The sequence below is a fragment of the Artemia sp. Qi Xiang Cuo genome, chromosome 18 (genome assembly GCF_049724085.1).
Source record: "Artemia sp. Qi Xiang Cuo chromosome 18, ASM4972408v1, whole genome shotgun sequence".
Taxonomy (NCBI): Eukaryota; Metazoa; Arthropoda; class Branchiopoda; order Anostraca; family Artemiidae; genus Artemia; species Artemia sp. Qi Xiang Cuo.
Window position 1 is genome coordinate 16600734 of NC_142811.1, and position 19928 is coordinate 16620661.

Sequence of the window (19928 nt, forward strand, 5' to 3'; positions counted from 1 at the left end):
AGAGAGAGAGAGAGAGAGAGAGAGAGATAGAGAGAGAGAGAGAGAGAGAGTGAGAATTTGTGTTTTATTGTTATTGAGTGTGAGAGAGAGTGATAGAGAGAGAGAGAGAGAGAGAGAGAGAGAGAGAGAGAGAGAGAGAGAGAGAGAGAGATTCTTGTATACATTGGAGAAATGGAAGTATAAAACGGAAAAGTATTGTAATGTATCTATTTCTTGTATACATTGGAGAAATGGAAGTATAAAACGGACAAGTATTGTAAGGAATATTGGTGTGATGGTAGATGAAAGCCTAATTTTTAAAGGTCACATTGCATTTATAAGTACTAAATTAGCGAAAAATGTTGGAACTCTGCGGTCGCTGAAAATTTTTTTCCCCAAAAAGGTTATTAGAATGCTATATTTTTCTCATATTCATCCATTTTTTCAGTAATGTGTTACAGTTTGGTCGTTGACGTTCACTAGCCATTTGTATCCGCTTCGTGTGTTAAAAAATAAAGCTGTTAGAGTTTTGACCAATGACTTGTCCTAGAAGACGGTAAGATCAAGGTATCACCAATTAAAAATTTTGCCATTTTTGATTTTGTTAAATTTTATGTAAATTTGTTTATTTATAAACTTTTTTTCTAATTTGTTACCTGTATGTTTTTCGGAATTTCATAACAAAAGGAAACATAGTTATGTTATGAAACTAGAAATGTTGAATTAGTTTGAACGCCGGTTCCAATTATTACCAGATCTAAATTTGCTATTAGGTATATTGGTCCTGAAGTCTGGAAAAGGTTTCCGGCGGAAGTAAAAGGTAAGAAGGCATTAGAGGCATTTCGTGCTTCTTTGCGATGTATTTGTTTTAACCAGCATTGTAGACATGGATTGAGTGATTGATTTGGGAGGGGGTATATGCATGTGAGTGCTAAAAGAGAAATTGATTTGTGAGTTGATTGAGGTGAATGTCGGTATATGAAGGGAAGCAAGATGAATCATAGAGTATGAATGTGGGATTCCTTTATGTTCCCTGTCAAAATATATTTTCTTTAGAATGTTTATTATTTTTTTTTTAAGGGTGGGGGAGGGGAGGAGGAGCCAGAGAGTTTTTTTTAGGAAGTGTATTAGTGTATTAGTTGAAGTGTCCCTTTTTTTGGGCCGTCACAGACACGCTAATATACGTCGGGACCTATTTTGATATTGTTATTATTATATGCAGTTTTGTTAGTATTATATTTAGATTTTATGTTGTGTTTTTTTGTTGTGACCTATTTGTTAATAAATAAAATAAATATAAAATTCACACTGAATTTTTGAACTTGCAGCAATCCAGATAGGCAAAGATAGTCTTAAGCAAAAAAAAGTCTTCTTTTGGATTAGAATTGTATTAAAAAGGAATGTCAATAATTCTTTTTTCTCTTTATTTAATTTATTTTGCAGTGTAGGTAAAATATTATAAAATTAACTACGAACATTTCTTTTGAAGGAGTATCCCATGGAGATGACCTTGTTTATCTATTCCAATTTACGTCGATATTTAATGAAACAGAAGAACATATGACAGAAAGAATGATTCAACTATGGACTAATTTCGGCATCTATGGGTAAGTTACTCTTAAATCAAGGTCACCAATAAAAGTTTTGCCTTTTGTTTCTAAACATACAAATGAGTCCCTTGAAATGGGACCCCCTTTTAAGGGGGATCTTGACTTCATTAGACTGGGTAGATGGAAGAGTCTAAAGGTTTACGTCTCCAAAGGAATTAATATTATTGGTACTACTAGCCCCTATTTGACTAGAACTAGTGGTGTAGGTTTGATAATGGTGAAGTAGTGACACAGACCAAAAGACAATATTTGCACCCTGGATATCAAAATAGCGTATTTGAATTATCTTAAAAACAGCTTTGGGATTGAAGTGGAGCAGGTGCTCGGGGACCAAGTAGGCCTTGAATTTTGTCTAAATGAAGTGGCAGAGATAAATGAAAAAGGTTTATGTTTTAATGTATAAAAGGTTCAATAAGGTTATTCTATTTCAACGCATAGCTAAGATGGCTAGCGTTTTTTTTACATACCCCTGACAGACTCTATCCAAACTTTTGATTACAACAAAATTAAATGAAAGTTTAGTATTAATAATATAATCAGTGCTTAGATTTGTGACTCTGGCAAAGCTCCACTTTCAGACTCAATTCGTATAGTTCACCGAATACCTGGTCACGAAATACATTGAGTGAACATAAAAGTCGTTCAAACAAGTTTTTTGGTATATTTTTTGGTCCCCTTTTCAGGGATAAGTGCTCATAGCCTAAATTTTGCACATTTGGGTCCCCTTCACTCTCAAAACTTACGGATATGAGTTTAAAGCCTTTCAGAAAACCTTTTTTCGGGCCCCTTGTTTATTAAATCAATATTATTTTTTCATTTATTTTGGCAAACTGGGATCTACTTTATAGATCCCAATAATATTTTCCTCATTAAGCGTTTGCATTATATTTGATTGTTAAAATATGAGTGTCGATGCATTCATACTCGTTTTATATTGGTAATTTTCTCCATTTTTCAAAATTTGATGATGATTGAGCAGAAGTTAATACATAAAAGATGCTAGTCAATCGTATTCAGAAAAATGTAATACAAAGTTAATTTACAATCGTTCCAGCTGCTATTTTGCTCTCATCTGGAACGACAAATTTAGTTTTTATTAAATACCATTAACTTTCTGTCGACTCTGGAAAACAATTTTTATCAATTTCATTTGCCAAATTCAATTTTACTAGCCAAACCAGGCGTTCACAAAATGGAATATTTAGCCCGAATTTAATTTGACAAATCTGGCCAGTTTTAACAATTGACATAGACTGACATGAATCTATCTAATTTATTACTTTTTTAGTATTACTAATTTTAAACTATTTTTTAGTGTTTAGGGCTCTATAAGTCCAATGAGTTAGAGGTGCAAGGGCTAATCGAGAGAGACAAAAAACTTCTGGGCTTATTTTTGAACCTAAAGACCCTCTTACCTCCCAACAATAAATTGACGTTTGTGTTTCCCAGGGATTTATCCTTGAGGCTTTCAAGCCGAACAAACAGATTATATATATTATATCCAGCTATTTCTCCTATAAGACTTACCTCTGAACAATTAAAAATTTGAATAACTTAAGGCCCCTTCCGCTGAGGGTACATGGGCCTGTCATTTCTATTTCTATATTCAATGAGCCTTACGAATGTCTTGAGTAAATAGCTCTTTGGACCTGTAATAAATGCCAAAAGTGGTGAATGGAGTGCCTGAGGGCAAAACATGATCGGGAGAGGCAATTAAACAATAATATCTTTTCTTTCGGTGAGGCTCAATCATGAAACACTGATTTTTATTTGATATTTGGAATGAGCAATTAGAAATGTGAGAAGAATTAATGATCTTGGGGTACATCCCTGCATATCCAGGGTACGTGCCTTTGTAAAAGGGGACTTGTTGTTCTCCAGTCATTTCCAATCCTTAAAACAGTGCTTTTCAGTTTCAACTGAATAAGCCTCCTTCCAGGTTATTATAACCCTCTATTGCATACAAAGTGGCCGGTGAAACAAAACCCATAGGAAAAACTTTGTTCTTTACTGAGTCAATGTTTTTGCATTGATTGGGATGTAAATGGTACCTCTGAATCTATTTAGATTTTAACTATGATATAAAATGAGACTAGATCGCGGCGAAGCGCCGATGAGGGAAGACCGGCGGGGGTGGGGCCAAAAACAGCGCGCCACGTCGCGCCGCCAGTAGGACGCCGGCAGCGTGCCGCCGGTGCGATCAATGTTGACCGCAAACATTAATGTTTTCATCAGTCTTTCTCAAATCACAACTTAAATTTACAGCAGATTCGAGCCTATTCATGAGTTCAAAAATTCACAAGCCGCTGGCGGGAACTGGTCTTCTTCGTTATTCATCAAGAGAAGTAGAAATCTGGTAGAAACGAAATGGCTGTGGTGTTTCAGAACCCTTGCATAATACGAGTAGTTGAAGTATCTATTAGCTATGTATTCTTAACATAAGTAACTATCAATATTAGTAGTTTTTTTTCATCGAGCATTACTGCATATAACCTTCAAATACCGTATCACAAAATTCGTCAGTTATCTCGGTAAAAACATTGAATATAACTTTGAACATAGAAGCTTAATTGTTTCATAATTCCCTTTGCCTATATCTATTTTGGCACCTTTAAAACAGTTGAAATGGGCGACTTTGATATTGATTGTTTTTTATTGTTGCTCTTTTGGATTCCTAAGAAGCATTCTTGTATTAAAAACTGGTTTTTAATAACAATAAAAAAAATGCATTTAACAATTTTTTTTGGCGTCTTTATAGAATATATGTCATGTAGGTTAAGGCTGAACTGCTGCTTTTTCATTGCTTTTGGCTGCTCTTTTGGATATTAGTCATTTTTTCGTTTGGGGATTCATTCCAAATTATAAACTGATAAATACCTAATATCAGTCAAATTATAAACTGCATCTAAAAGGAGTAAATTTATCAAATTGAAAAATACATGATAAACACTTCACATAAGAACACTTCAATTACAATGACACAAAAAAACACTTAATAGTTTATTCACTATGAGGAAAAATGAAGTGCCAGCTTTTTTCTGAGGTAAAAAATGAAAAGCTCATTCGTTTTAAGTGTAATTAAATGAAATAATATGCAGACTGAAGTAGCTCCAGGAAGATGTTGAAATTTTCATCCTAGTTCGTCACTTTTAATCCAAGCAAAATGTTAGGACGCTTAGTATCAGTCATTGAGTTTAAGTTTTGATTTCCAAATGCTCACAAGAATTACCAAATTTAAGAAATTCGCAACAATATGTCACCTGTAGTCAAAATACTCAAAGACTCCTCTTTGATCCCCACCCAGACTCAAAGCTTCTGCTATGGTCATTGCCATGGAAATCTCCAAAGAGTTTCTTTCTAAAATAGCTTTCAGGCGTAGTTAGGCATATTTAGACTTTTTTAATTTTTTTAAAAGCTTTGAAAATATTGTTATAATATTCCAAATGTTAAATTTGTGGATAATTTTGGTCATCCTTTGGGAGGTGGTCGAATGTTCTAAACCACGGTAAACAATTAAGGATGTTACGACATCGACTGTCCTGAGATCACAAGACTGTCAAAGATTCCTCCTTGAACCTCCCAAATTGAAGCTTTTATTATGACCTGGCCTTTTAATGTAACTTGGGCACTGGACCAAGGGCGCCATTGTTACTCGAGCGCAACGTTAGGTGGGGATGTCGATATCGCTTTCGTCACACCAATTCGTTTTAGTGTGAATCTACCTGGTACATATGAATGAATATTTTCAAACTAAACCCGTTTCATCAATAGGAAAAAAAAAAAGGATTGGACGCATTTGTCCGTTTCCCTTTGGACGATAAAACCATGCAAGTGCTGTATCAAGTATAACTCACGAAATCTTGTTAATTTTTTGTCAACTTTTTGGAATCCCTGCTTTCAATAAAAAAAAAAATCAAGGTACTATCACTTAAATATAATATTTCCCTCTGCCCCCCCCCCCCCTCTGGATACTATCTTGATAGGATACCGTCTCTGCTTTAAATAAAAAAATAATTAATTTATTGGCACCCCTGCTTTAAAAAAAATCGAGATATTATCATTTAAATATGATAGGTCTATACCCCTCTTCCCCCCTCTGGATATCTCCCTTGATAGGATGCCGTCTCTGCTTTAAATTAAAAAAAATCAACTTTTTGGGATCCCTGCTTTCAATAAATAAAATTTGGAGCTGTTATCATTTAAAAATAATACCTCCCGACCCCCCCCCTCTGGATACCACCTTGATAGGATACCGTCTCAGCTTTCATTGGAAAAATAATTTACTTAATAAATAACTAGGTCACTATACGGTTCAAACAAACACACAAAATAACGTTAAACAGCTTAGTGTTCCTTGAAAAAAAATTAAGGGTATAAGTAAAGGGGTACAAAGACAACAACAAAAATGTCGAAATTATTTAGATATACCTCAAATTATTGGAAAACTGAGTGATAGATTTGCCATGGCATTCCATAAGATCCAAAGAATCTAACTAAAAGGGAGCACACACAAAAGCCAATTTAGGACAGTAGCCTATGAGAAATTGCAAAATACCCAAGACAATGAATAAGTCCTATTGGGGGGGGCCCTGGGTCTATCAAAATATTTCAATGGTTTCCCAGGGAATTTGATATCATTTTCTTCCGCCTCCACTTGAAATGAAAAAAATAATTATCCTTTTGATGTCCCTGCTTTTAATAAAAAAAAGAGGTATTATCATTTAAAAATGATAGCCCCCTATCTCCCCCCTATAGGCAATAATTTACAATTTATTTATGAATCATATTTTTGGGGTAACTTCCGGTTCAATCTTTAATTCCCCAACCTTGTATATAGCTTAGTCTATAGCTAAATTTTGTCTCAGCCGAAGTTGTTTTTTTTTTGGGGGGGGGGTAAAAATTTTCCAGAAAGAAGATTTTATTTTATATCAGGCGTTCAATAATTTATTATTAAACAATAAGAAAATATTATCTAAAAACAGCAAAAAAAAAAAAATCTACGAACTTACAATTCAGCTGTAGAAACAATATGTCGGCTGTTAATTCCAAAATCCAACAAAAGGCTGAAGCTGTATAGTAGTGAATGCTTTCTATAATTCTATTCAGCTAGAAAATAAGATTCTTGACTACGAATGATGTAAGAAATAGCGATTGGGAAACTGTATTCGAAATGATTTAAACTCATTTTATAAAGACGATATTTTTTTTGTCAACATATGAAAAACTGTGTATATTGCAATATTTGCAATTGCATATTGCATCTGTATGGTTCTTATGCAAAGTAACAAAAGAGACGAAAATTAATGAACAAGAGAGTAGTGAAGAATTATGGTATGCAAAGTAATTTTTGGCAGGGAAATTCACTGGTGATAACTTGCTAGGAGTGGCATCGTGATTGCGTGATGTTGGGGGATTCGGGGAACCAAAGTTTTTTTCGGGGTGACGCATATATTTTGGGGGAAATACCCGAAAATTTGGGGACAGTGCAAGCCCTGCTTGATTTCTAATAAGAAAAATCAAAATACTAAACAACACGAGAAGGAAAAGCTCCGACTTTGCGGTTGACGCAATAAAGAATTGCCGCAAAAATAATTTAAAGTCGACCGAACGCCGCCGCCTCTGCCGGCGGTGGCGTGCCTGCGGTGCGCCGGTGGCGTTACGACACTTCGGCGGCGTTCGACCGGGCCTCTCGTCGGCGGCGTTCGGTCGATCCGCCGGCGCGGCGCCGGGGTCTAAATGAGACTGTATTCCTTAAAACTCAATTTTGTATTTTTTTCAGCTGTAAACATTTATAAAAATTTATTTGGCACCACTTGGTCTGCCACCCGGATCCTGTGCCCTTTTTACTCTCTTACCGTCCCATACATATTATGTAATATTTTCTTAATAATTAAGAGCTGCTTGTTTAATGGAATAGCTCATTTATAGAATAATTTCCTATCCTGTTTGAAACCTGCATCTTTTTTCATAAAGAACAAGTAAGATTTTAGTCCTTATAGGTTCTCAGAGGGCGGTAGCCCAACTCTTATTTCTGGTGATTTTTTAGTCTAATATTAACTTAATTATTCACTTTAGTTTCTGTGTTTTATGTTTCATTATTTATTCATCGTATTTACTGTTCTTTTTAAGTCTTGCTGCTTATAAGACTCCATTCCTCTATGGTTTTGTATTTAATATTGCTCTTTACTTTTTGCTGATATTTTTTTTTAAATCTATGAGAAAAAATATAAAAAAGTTCAAATAATAATTATCTATGAAGGTCAGCAAATTATCCTCGTAATTACGCTGTAATACTTAGTCTGTCTGCTAACAAAGTTTCAAAACTGGAAGCTACAGATTTGTTTTTGCTACACTAACCCAATGCAAAGTCTTCAAAAATTAGCAGGTATATTTATTTGAACATTTTAAATGTTGGAAAATAGCCATATGATTGAATTTTACCCACCTACTAGATAAAAACTTAGTTTTTCCATCAATTTTAAGAGTAGAATCAAAACCATTAAAACTGGATACATGCATTAATCAATTTATATTACTTACCAGAGATGGTTATGCTTGACTACAGGTGGAGTCATTTACCAAAATCATCTCTCTTTGCGAGAACCAACATAAAATACAATTTCAAGAACATAAGTTGCTATGTATTTTTATTTTCTTGAATACATCTTCAAACAAATGCAAACATATTTTTTTTTAATTTGTTACATGGCAGCTATTTTCTGCTGGTAGATGGCATGTCTGTTTGTAACTTGGCCGTCAATTTACTGAAATCAGGTCTGTAGTCTTTTAGCGCGGTACATGATAATTCCGTTAAATGCTCATTTGTTACTTATAAACTATGCTTTGACTTATAAACTTCATTGTTGAAAAATATAACTTTACAATGTGTAGTTTTGAATATAAACAGTATTTTTCAAGCACCTTCTCTTAAATTGGGGCACTGGTAATTGTGGTGCCAGTTTCCGAAATTAATTTTTTTGTATTGATTTGAGATCCATTTTGAGACTTGTGATCCTTTTGCAATTGTTATTTAGATTTTTTTTAAGACATTGAGATAGTGCAATTAGACGTTAATAACATGAACGGAACAAGCATAGCCTGAAATAAAACATTAGCTTATCTGTTTTCATTTCTGGTACAATGATCACATCTCATAAAATCTAACGAAACAAAATCTAATAAAATATTGATGAATCATAAAAAAGTACATCTAACATAAAAACATATATAATAAAAATATATATGTAGTAAAGAGGAGTCAGAAAACAGAGTCAATTATCGGGTAGTCATACAAGAGAATTACTGCAAGAATTAAAAATGCGTGCAAAAATGATCATGTAATTTATTGACAAAAAATTTTGGTCTTCACCTGTTGTGTCGCATTAAGTCATTCTCAAACACTGTGACTGAGAATTTGACCGTTGAAATCAAAATAATAGAAACTTCGTGAATATTGTAAAGTAGGTATGTTATTACTTTAGCGTTCTCTTGTAGTTTTGTATGTGACCTAGGACTGTATCTGATTCTATTAGGAGCGGGGCACTATTGTAACAGTAATAAGCGTCGTCGATAAACTAAAATTAGGAAGGGAGATTTTATTTCAGAAAATCCATCTGGGGGTTTCCTCATTTTTGAATTTTTTTTCAATGAAATACCACTAAACACCAATTGTCAATGAAAATATTAATTAAGGTATTATAAAAAAATCGAAGAGATGGGATATTATGTTAAAATGCCAATTGATTTCAGTTTCTCTGGGTATTTAAAAACAATTAAGTAAATAATGAAGAAAATTTTAATGAAAGTCATCGAAAATAAGCTATTTTCGTTGATTCAGGTTTTTCTTTCTAGGAATCCCACGCCAGATGGTGTTCCTACATTTCCAGATATCCCTAAATGGTTACCATTCAATGAACAAACCCAACATTATCTAGACATTGATAATGAATTCGTGATGAGGCTCAATTATGAGGAAACATTTACAGTGGCCGTTGATGAAGGCTTTGGAACATTAACCGAATCTGATCAATTCTATGAAGAAAATTTAATCCATGTAAAAAACTATTTGCGAAATTAATAAACTATTTGTTTTTTTTCCTGTTTCAGTAAACAATTTTTTTTTGTTTGCTTCATAAGTAGAAGATAAAATTTTCCTCCGTCACAAACAAATAACGGTTAAAATGGGGATAAGTCTATTTATTAGATAATGAAAAGAGATACAAAAGTCAGGATATTTCGAAAACATGTGCAGCGATCAACATCAGCAGAATACATTTCAGTATTTCTGGTGATGACTATCGCTGTATATGTGATCAAAATTTCCATACTTTTGTATCTATTTTTACTTTCTAATAAATAGACTTATTCCCATTTGAACATTTATTTGTTCGTCACAGTAAGGCAGTGTCGTTTTGAAAAAAAAAACCTAATTTAAGGTTTTACATCGCAAATACCCACATCACTGGTGGAATAAAGGTCAACCTTTCCTAAACTACCTAAAAGCGAATTCCAAACCTAAATTGGATGAGAAATGTCACTGAGAGACGGGAATAACTATTTTTGAACTTTGAAAACATGCAGAGACTCTGGCAAAAACGAAACGTTTTTCGTTAAAAATAGAGCAAATTTTTTTAAGGGGGCTACAGTTCCAGCCCCTGCTCTTGAACAAAACTGAAAAAGTATACAATTGGAATATAAATGGCCCCTCCCTCCCGCAAAAGAAAGGGAAAAATAAAGTATTACTTGCCATACTAATGTTAGGTTATTTTTAAAATCAGATTTAAGAAATAGAACTTACGATTAATTATGCCGCTTGGGGTGATTTATGCTTGAGGCCATTGAAAATATGACGAATTCTACATTCTAAAACCTAAAAATTAACCACTTCATTATTTTCATATGTCCAGATAATCAGTCTTTAATGAGACAAATTCCAAATCCCTCTTGATATTTATCATATTAGCCCCCTGAGTTCCTGCTATTCCTGTTATTTCGGAAAATATTGTATAATTATTATAAAAACTCAAATTTAGGTTGAAATCAAATCTTTGTTTGTTTTTGTCAATGGAACTTGATAGCACTTTGAGAGGACAATTCATATCTATGTACATAAGAAACTTCTACTCGGAAGATAAATTTCCTAATTTGCCCTTTCTGAAGAAATATAGACCTCTTAGGTTCTTTTGGTAAGCTCTAAATCATCAAAATTTGCAGAATCCTCCAAAACACACCAGATTACAAACAAGTAAAATGACAATTTTCTTCACATTTTCCGACGGGGTTTGTCCTCTAAGTTCTAGGACAATGTTTAATGCTGACATTTATTTGACTTTTTGAAGAAAATACAGACCTCTTAGGCTCTTTTGGTAAGGTCTAAATTATAAAAATTTGTAGAATCCTCTAAAACAAAACAGATTAAAAACAAGTGAAATGACAATTTTCGTCACATTTTCTGACGGGGGTTGTCGTCTAAGTTCTGGGACAATTTTTAATACTGACATTTAATTGACTTTCTGAAGAAAATAGAGACCTCTTTGGTTCTCTTGGTAAGGTATAAACCATCAAAAGTTGCAGAATCCTCTAAAAGAAAACAGATTTAAAACAAGTGAAATGACAATTTTCGTTACATTTTCTGACGGGGTTTGTCCTCTATGTTCTGAGACAATTTTTAATGCTGATATTTATTTGACTTTTTGAAGAAATACAGACCTCTTATGTTCTTTTGGTAAGGTCTAAATCATAAAAATTTGTTGGATCCTCTAAGACAAAACAGATTAAAAACAAGTGAAATGACAATTTTCCTCACATTTTCCGACGGGATTTTGTCCTCTAAGTTCTGGAATAATGTTTAATACTGATATTTATTTGACTTTTTTAAGAAAATACAGACCTCTTAGGCTCTTTTGGTAAGGTCTAAATCGTCAAAATTTGCAGAATCCTCTAAAACAAAACAGATTAAAAACAAGTGAAATGACAATTTTCGTCACATTTTCTGACGGGGTTTGCCCTCTAATTTCTGGGACAATGTTTAATGCCAATATTTATTTGAATTTTTGGAGAAAATAAACACCTCTTAGGTTCATTCGGTAAGGTCTAAATAATCAGAATTTGCAGAATCCTCTAAAATAAAACAGATCAAAAACAAGTGAAATAACAATTTTCGTCATATTTTCTGACGGGGCTTGTCCTCTAAGTTCTGGGTCAATTTTTAATGTTGATATTTATTTCACTTTTTGAAGAAAATGCAGACCTCTTAGGTTCTTTTGGTAAGGTCCAAATCATCAAAATTTGCACAATCCTCTAAAAAAAACAGATTAAAAACAAGTGAAATTACTATTTTCGTTACATTTTCTGACGGGGTTTGCCCTCTATGTTCTGGGAAAATGTTTAATACTGATATCTATTTGACCTTTTGAAGTAAATACAGACCTCTTAGGCTCTTTTGGTAAGGTCTAAATTATAAAAATTTGTAGAATCCTCTAAAACAAAACAGATTAAAAACAAGTGAAATGACAATTTTCGTCACATTTTCTGACGGGGTTTATCGTCTAAGTTCTGGGTCCATTTTTATTGCTGATATTTATTTGAATTTTTGAAGAAAATACACACCTTTTAGGTTCTTTTGGTAAGGTATAAACCATCAAAATTTGCAGAATCCTCCAAAACACACCAGATTACAAACAAGTAAAATTACAATTTTCTTCACATTTTCCGACGGGGTTTGTCCTTTAAGTTCTAGGACAATGTTTAATGCTGATATTTATTTGACTTTTTGAAGAAGATACAGACCTCTTAGGTTCTTTTGGTAAGGTCTAAATTATCAAAATTTGTAGAATCCCCTAAAACAAAACAGATTAAAAACAAGTGAAATGACAATTTTTGTCACATTTTCTGACGGGGGTTGTCGTCTAAGTTCTGGGACAATTTTTAATACTGACATTTAATTGACTTTCTGAAGAAAATAGAGACCTCTTTGGTTCTCTTGGTAAGGTATAAACCATCAAAAGTTGCAGAATCCTCTAAAAGAAAACAGATTGAAAACAAGTGAAATGACAATTTTCGTTACATTTTCTGACGGGGTTTGTCCTCTATGTTCTGAGACAATTTTTAATGCTGATATTTATTTGACTTTTTGAAGAAATACAGACCTCTTATGTTCTTTTGGTAAGGTCTAAATCATAAAAATTTGCTGGATCCTCTAAGACAAAACAGATTAAAAACAAGTGAAATGACAATTTTCATCACATTTTCCGACGGGATTTTGTCCTCTAAGTTCTGGAATAATGTTTAATGCTGATATTTATTTGACTTTTTTAAGAAAATACAGACCTCTTAGGCTCTTTTGGTAAGGTCTAAATCGTCAAAATTTGCAGAATCCTCTAAAACAAAACAGATTAAAAACAAGTGAAATGACAATTTTCGTCACATTTTCTGACGGGGTTTGCCCTCTAATTTCTGGGACAATGTTTAATGCCAATATTTATTTGAATTTTTGGAGAAAATAAACACCTCTTAGGTTCATTCGGTAAGGTCTAAATAATCAGAATTTGCAGAATCCTCTAAAATAAAACAGATCAAAAACAAGTGAAATAACAATTTTCGTCATATTTTCTGACGGGGCTTGTCCTCTAAGTTCTGGGTCAATTTTTAATGTTGATATTTATTTCACTTTTTGAAGAAAATGCAGACCTCTTAGGTTCTTTTGGTAAGGTCCAAATCATCAAAATTTGCACAATCCTAAAAAAAAAACAGATTAAAAACAAGTGAAATTACTATTTTCGTTACATTTTCTGACGGGGTTTGCCCTCTATGTTCTGGGAAAATGTTTAATACTGATATCTATTTGACCTTTTGAAGTAAATACAGACCTCTTAGGTTCTTTTGGTAAGGTCTAAATCATCCAGATTTGCAGAATCCTCTAAAACAAAACAGATTAAAAACACGTGAAATGACAATTTTTGTCACATTTTCCGACGGGGTTTGTCCTCTAAGTTCTAGGACAATGTTTAATGCTGATATCTATTTGACTTTTTGAAGTAAATAGAGACCCTCTTAGGTTCTTTTGGTAGGGTCTAAATCATCAAAATTTGCAGGATCCTCTAAAACAAAACAGATTAAAAACAAGTGAAATGACAATTTTCATCATATTTTCCGACGGGATTTTGTCGTCTAAGTTCTGAAATAATGTTTAATGCTGATATTTATTTGAATTTTTTAAGAAAATACAGACCTCTTAGGCTCTTTTGGTAAGGTCTAAATCGTCAAAATTTGCAGAATCCTCTAAAACAAAACAGATTAAAAACAAGTGAAATGACAATTTTCGTCACATCTTCTGACGGGGTTTGCCCTCTAATTTCTGGGAAAATGTTTAATGCCGATATTTATTTGAATTTTTGGAGAAAATAAAGACCTCTTAGGTTCATTCGGTAAGGTCTAAATAATCAGAATTTGCAGAATCCTCTAAAACAAAACAGATCAAAAACAAGTGAAATAAAATTTTCGTCATATTTTCTGACGGGGCTTGTCCTCTAAGTTCTGGGTCAATTTTTAATGTTGATATTTATTTCACTTTTTGAAGAAAATACAGACCTCTTAGGTTCTTTTGGTAAGGTCCAAATCATCAAAATTTGCACAATCCTCTAAAAAAAACAGATTACAAACAAGTGAAATTACTATTTTCGCTACATTTTCTGACGGGGTTTGCCTTCTATGTTCTGGGAAAATGTTTAATACTGATATCTATTTGACTTTTTGAAGAAAATACAGACCTCTTAGGTTCTTTTGGTAAGGTCTAAATCATCCAGATTTGCAGAATCCTCTAAAATAAAACAGATTAAAAACACGTGAAATGACAATTTTTGTCACATTTTCCGACGGGGTTTGTCCTCTAAGTTCTAGGACAATGTTTAATGCTGATATATATTTGACTTTTTGAAGTAAATAGAGACCTCTTAGGTTCTTTTGGTAGGGTCTAAATCATCAAAATTTGCAGAATCCTCTAAAACAAAACAGATTAAAAACAAGTGAAATGAAAATTTTTTTCACATTTTCAGACGGGGGCTGTCCTTTAAGTTCTAGGACAATGTTTAATGCTGATATTTACTTGATTTTTGAAGAAAATAAAGACCTCTTAGGTTCCTTTGGTAAGGTCTAAATCATCAAAATTTGCGTAATCCTCTAAAACAAAACAGATTAAAAACAAGTAAAATGACAATTTTCGTCACACTTTCCGACGGGGTTTTTCCTCTAAGTTCTGGGACAATGTTTAATGCTGGCATTTATTTGAATTTTTGAAGAAAATACAGACCTCTTAGGTTCTTTTGGTAAGGTCTAAATCATCAAAATCTGTAGAATCCTTTGAAACAAAATAGATTAAAAACAAGTGAAATAACAATTTTCGTCTCATTTTCTGACGGGGTTTGTCCTCTATGTTCTGTGACAACGTTTAATACTGATATCCATTTGAATTTTTGAAGAAAATATACACCTCTTTGGTTCTTTTGGTAAGGTCTAAATCATCAAGATTTGCTGAATCCTCTAAAACAAAACAGATTAAAAACCAGTGTAATGAAAATTTTTGTCACATTTTCTGACGGGGCCTGTCCTTTAAGTTCTGGGACAATGTTTAATGCTGATATTTACTTGATTTTTGAAGAAAATATAGACCTCTTAGGTTCCTTTGGTAAGGTCTAAATCATCAAAATTTGCAGAATCCTCTAAAACAAAACAGATTAAAAACAAGTAAAATGACAATTTTCGTCACATTTTCTGACGGGGTTTTTCCTTTAAGTTCTGGGACAATGTTCAATGCTGAGATTTATTTGACTCTTTGAAGAAAAAAAAGACCTCTTAAGTTCTTTTGGTAAGGTCTAAATCACCAAAATTTGCATAATCCTCTAGAACAAAACAGATTAAAAAACAGCGAAATGACAATTTTCGTCACATTTTCTGACAGGGGATTGTCTTCTAAGTTCAGGGACAATGTTTAATGTTGATATTTACTGCTGACATAATCACAATGTTTAATGCTGACATAATCTGCATTATCATCCCTCAAAAGTGAAACTGAAATAAAAATTAAATTGCTAGAAACTAGCAATATTGCTAAAAACTAACCTCTTGTTAGGCAAGAGGTTAGTCCAGGGCCAGTGCTGATAATCCAAATTATCCCAAGATTCACTTGAAAAAAAATTACAAGTTTGGAAAAATTAAAATATAATCAATGTTCAATACATATATACTGAGTTCAATTTATTAGATTAATGTATAATATTTATAGCTTTCCCAAGATCTGAAGCTCAGAAACGAAATCCCAAGATTTTTGGGAAAAGACTGCCAGCCCTGGATAGGGCCTATTGTGGATGGGTATTTAGCGTAAAATTTTACTGTGACATTTTAGTCATTCTTTGACATTCTGTTACATTTTGTTACATTTTGTTACTGTGACATGTGACATTTTGTTATTCTGTTGACATGTGACATACTGTGACATTCTGTCAGAGTTGATACTGTGACATTCTGTTAGACATTCTCTTAACAAAGATCTCCAAGTTGAACAAAAGCAATGTCGTTTCAAGAGAAGGAACACTCACAGTAGAACATAAGTTTTTTTAGAATTATGTTTGTAGAATATAGTTTGTACATTGTCCGTCACACATCTACTTAAAATCTATCCAATCTTTCATCCTCTTAGTTCTATGACTATCTACCTTAGTTCTGCACTAGGAATGACGCATGGACGTATGGATGATAGACTTATACATCAAGAAGTGAAATGTCATTATTTTTATACAATCCTAAAAAAAGCTTAGCCAGATTTGACTCTCACTGACTCGGACTATCTCTCTTGGCTTTTTCTGCAATTAGCCATGGCTTGAAGCCCGTAACTACTTGATTTTAATAAAAAACGAACAGTGTTCTCCCAAGTAATGGCAAGGGTTTTGCAGGTGATAAACGCGCTATGCTCAGGTTTCTGTATCACTACCCCACTCTGTGTCTCTCTTTATCTTCCCAAATTTTTGAGGTATTGATTTCAAAACATTCGTTTAAGGGTTACCACCAGATGGCTAATTTGACAGTGTATATAAATACAAACCTTTAAATTAGCCAACCAGCCAACCAGTATTTTAAGCCTAGGAGTCCAGCTGGACATAAGGAACATTATTAAGAATACAATTCTTACTCCATAATATGCAGAATGATCCTAGTTAACACATTTTGCAGGGGAAGAGCCTTTATCTTCACTTCTTTCTTTGTTTTTTTTTCAAGAAATACATGAATTACTTAGGACCTATATATTCACAGAATATATACCCCCCCCCCCTAATGTGAAAATATATACCTAGAATTGCATCCTCAGTCTAAATATTACATCCATTTGCATCCCAAATGAACTTTACTCCCATATTAGCCATATGGTGGATGCCCTTCGTTTAAGAATACAGCAATGAAATTAAAAGAAAATACGGTCTAATAACTTTTATTTAACAGTTGAAAAAATCAAATTAAAACTTAGAACCCTGTTATAAGACCTTGACCTTGTAACACAACCATTGCGATGTAGAACAACCATAAAGAAGTGAACAGTAAAAATGTTGGTAATTTCAGTAGCATTCTTCCGCCGAATTCTCCGCCGAAGAATTTAGAACGCCTTATTATGAGTAGAACGACACAGAATATTGCCAATATGCAATACAGGGTCACGGGAAACGCAAGGCTAAAAATAAAAATCCAATTCATTGGTAAACAGTGGTAGGCAGTGATGCCCCTTTGTAAAAGAAAATAACTTTTTAAATCACCCAAAGTTTAAGAATAGATAAAACATCACTGGAAAAACTACAAATATGCTGAAGTCGTGTTTCAAACACCGAACAAGGGAATTTAGTTGAGGAAAGTGCATTAGATGTTAAATATTTTTCAAATTCATGAGATTACAATCACGTGAATCTCGGTACAAAGAAAAGTAGGTCGCCCCTTAATAGGGTGGAAAAAGGTGGTAAGAAAGGATAAACTGGAACTTTTTGGGACGGTGTAAAGAGGGGAACTATGAATATATTGAGATAGAAGAGGAGTTAGCGTAGCTCTGTTGGCCTCAGGGAGCTTGGGGCTGCACTGAGTTGTTAGTAGTAGTAGAAGTTCATATGTATTTAGAAAATAGCCCTTCTATTTCATTAAACAACTTTAATATACTCTTTTGTTAGGAATATGCATCATCAAAATTAAATTATTATTATTATTCTGTCGTTGGACCCCCTGCTATAAATCTACACGATTTTTCTGCCCGTTTTGACAACTAGCCCCAAGTATTTGTAACCTAACTGGTCCTAGTTTGAAATTATCAGTAGAAAGGTTGATATAAGGCCAGACCACAACTACATAAAAGATCAATTTCAAGGACAAAATGCTACAAACTTTGGCACATTCAACGGACATCGGCAATAGGTAAAGTTCAGTCCCGACGACATTGACAACATAAGGATATAAGTTCCAATGCCTGTAATATAGAGTATCACTTCACACGACAAAATGCTGCACTTTCCAGTGCTTCATACCAAAGCTATATACAAATTTCAGTTTATAAGAAAGCTATAGGAACCTATCAATTCCAATCATATTTCCTATGTTTGGTTCTTAGCACACCTGAAACGTGCAAATGACCCAGCTGACACCTGCACAAAAAAAACCTGGTTCCTCTAACGCAAGAATTGGAATTTTCAACCCATGATTTCATGCTTGAATTTGTTCCGAAAGTAAAGCTTACTTCACAGCAAAAAAGTTCGTATGGAAGCCAAACCCTCTCCTGTATCCTTCATGTACTGTCACGGATTTTCATATTTCTTTATTCTTTATTTAATTACAATTCATGTGAGTTGGAGGGGTGACATTATCCTGTCCTGTTTATGTAATTGAAAAAATATGGGTGCTAGAAAACATAGGTTTTAGTTTTAAGAAGATTATTGCGCGCTTCGTGGCTACGTCCCCTCCCTGAAGTACTTAATTTTGGGCAATCCTTGTTAGAATTTGTTTATGACTGGCTCATCCCCTCTCCAAAAGGGTGATTATTTTTTATTGATTTTAACTCTATTTTTTGTAATAATCATACCTAAGACTTAAAACTTTTCACTTTTTTTCTTTTGACTCTATTTAAAAGTCAATAAAAATTAGCCCAACCCACCCTAATAGCCCTTACACTCACCCTAATAGCCCTTAGGGTAAGGGTTGACACCCACTTTAATAGCCCTTAGGGTAAGGCTTCTAACGTATGCCCTGAGGGCATATAAGGTGTTTATAGAAAGCGTTGTCGTTTCATAAAGGGCTCATTCAATCGGAAATTGGAGTGGCTAGTGCCCTTTTTAATAGTCGAAAGTGATTGGAAGGCAACTAACACCCCTCCACGCCCACCATTTTCCCAAACACATCCAATCATAATTTTGAGACAGCCATTTTGTTCAGCGTAGTTGATTTCCAGATAGAAAATATGTTTTTGAGAAGGACGCTCCCCCAAAACCCTCAGGGCAAGGGTTTTAAGTTTTGCCCTGGGGGCATATAAGAACGATATTGGCACAATGTATTATTATTAATTTTTTTTATATAACTATTGTAATCAATAAAAGAGGAAGCCATAGGCTTGTCGCATAGAAATGTCGCATTTTCTTTTAGAGCAGGACACTTCGTATCGAAGAAGTTGTCGTAGAAACTTAAAAAAAGGCTCCTTCAATTCTTCTACCACTGTAAAATATTGCTCTATGTCAAAAATTAAGGTTGCTGATTGATTTGATTTGTTTTTGTTTTTTTACTTGTTTTGGTAGCAGTGTAGTTGTACCCTTGTCTACACAACACAGTAAGCAGTAATTACAAAAGGACTATCAATTTATCACCTTAATTCAATTCTCTAACACCTAGACATGAAAATAATCATTACACAAAAAATTTCTTATTCTAACGTTTTGTATTATTTGTTTTGGCTTATTTCTCACTAGTACTTGGCTAATAAATAAGGGAAGAAACCCCCGAAAAAATTAATAAAATATGGTTCTAGGCAATAGGGGAGGGGGAGTGGCTGAGACACAGATAAACTATAAGTGGGTCAGAACTCCCAATAGATGTAAATTACGAAATGTAATGTGTTTTCTTGCTAAAATGTTTAATTCTAAAGCGGGGATCATCCTAGAACCCAAATTCAAATATGGAACTTTAATTTTCGCATTGAAATGGTCATCGTTCGCCAAAATAAAGTGAATCTTGTCACTGTCAATGATTTACCCATTGTCTATGTTACTGGATACTTTCTCTAGTTCCTTACTACTTCCTTTAACCCCTTCGAACTCTCTTAGTCTCTTC

The 19928-nt window shown here is 33.6% G+C and overlaps 2 protein-coding genes across 2 annotated transcripts in view; one reads left to right on the plus strand and one right to left on the minus strand.

The window, feature by feature from the left end:
* LOC148941250 (bile salt-activated lipase-like) overlaps nt 1–9666 on the plus strand; it is a 113838-nt gene extending 104172 nt beyond the window's left edge. The window contains exons 9-10 of the mRNA XM_089104686.1: nt 1469–1586; nt 9441–9666. Of these exons, the coding sequence (XP_088960812.1) occupies nt 1469–1586; nt 9441–9666 (344 nt within the window). The remainder of the gene's footprint in view (nt 1–1468; nt 1587–9440) is intronic.
* Nucleotides 9667–17078: 7412 nt separating this feature from the next.
* Nucleotides 17079–19928, minus strand: part of LOC148941252 (sodium/calcium exchanger 3-like) — a 90670-nt gene continuing 87820 nt past the window's right edge. Inside the window, exon 9 of the mRNA XM_089103813.1 lies at nt 17079–17304. Within this exon, the coding sequence (XP_088959939.1) occupies nt 17100–17304 (205 nt within the window). The 3' untranslated portion in view covers nt 17079–17099. The remainder of the gene's footprint in view (nt 17305–19928) is intronic.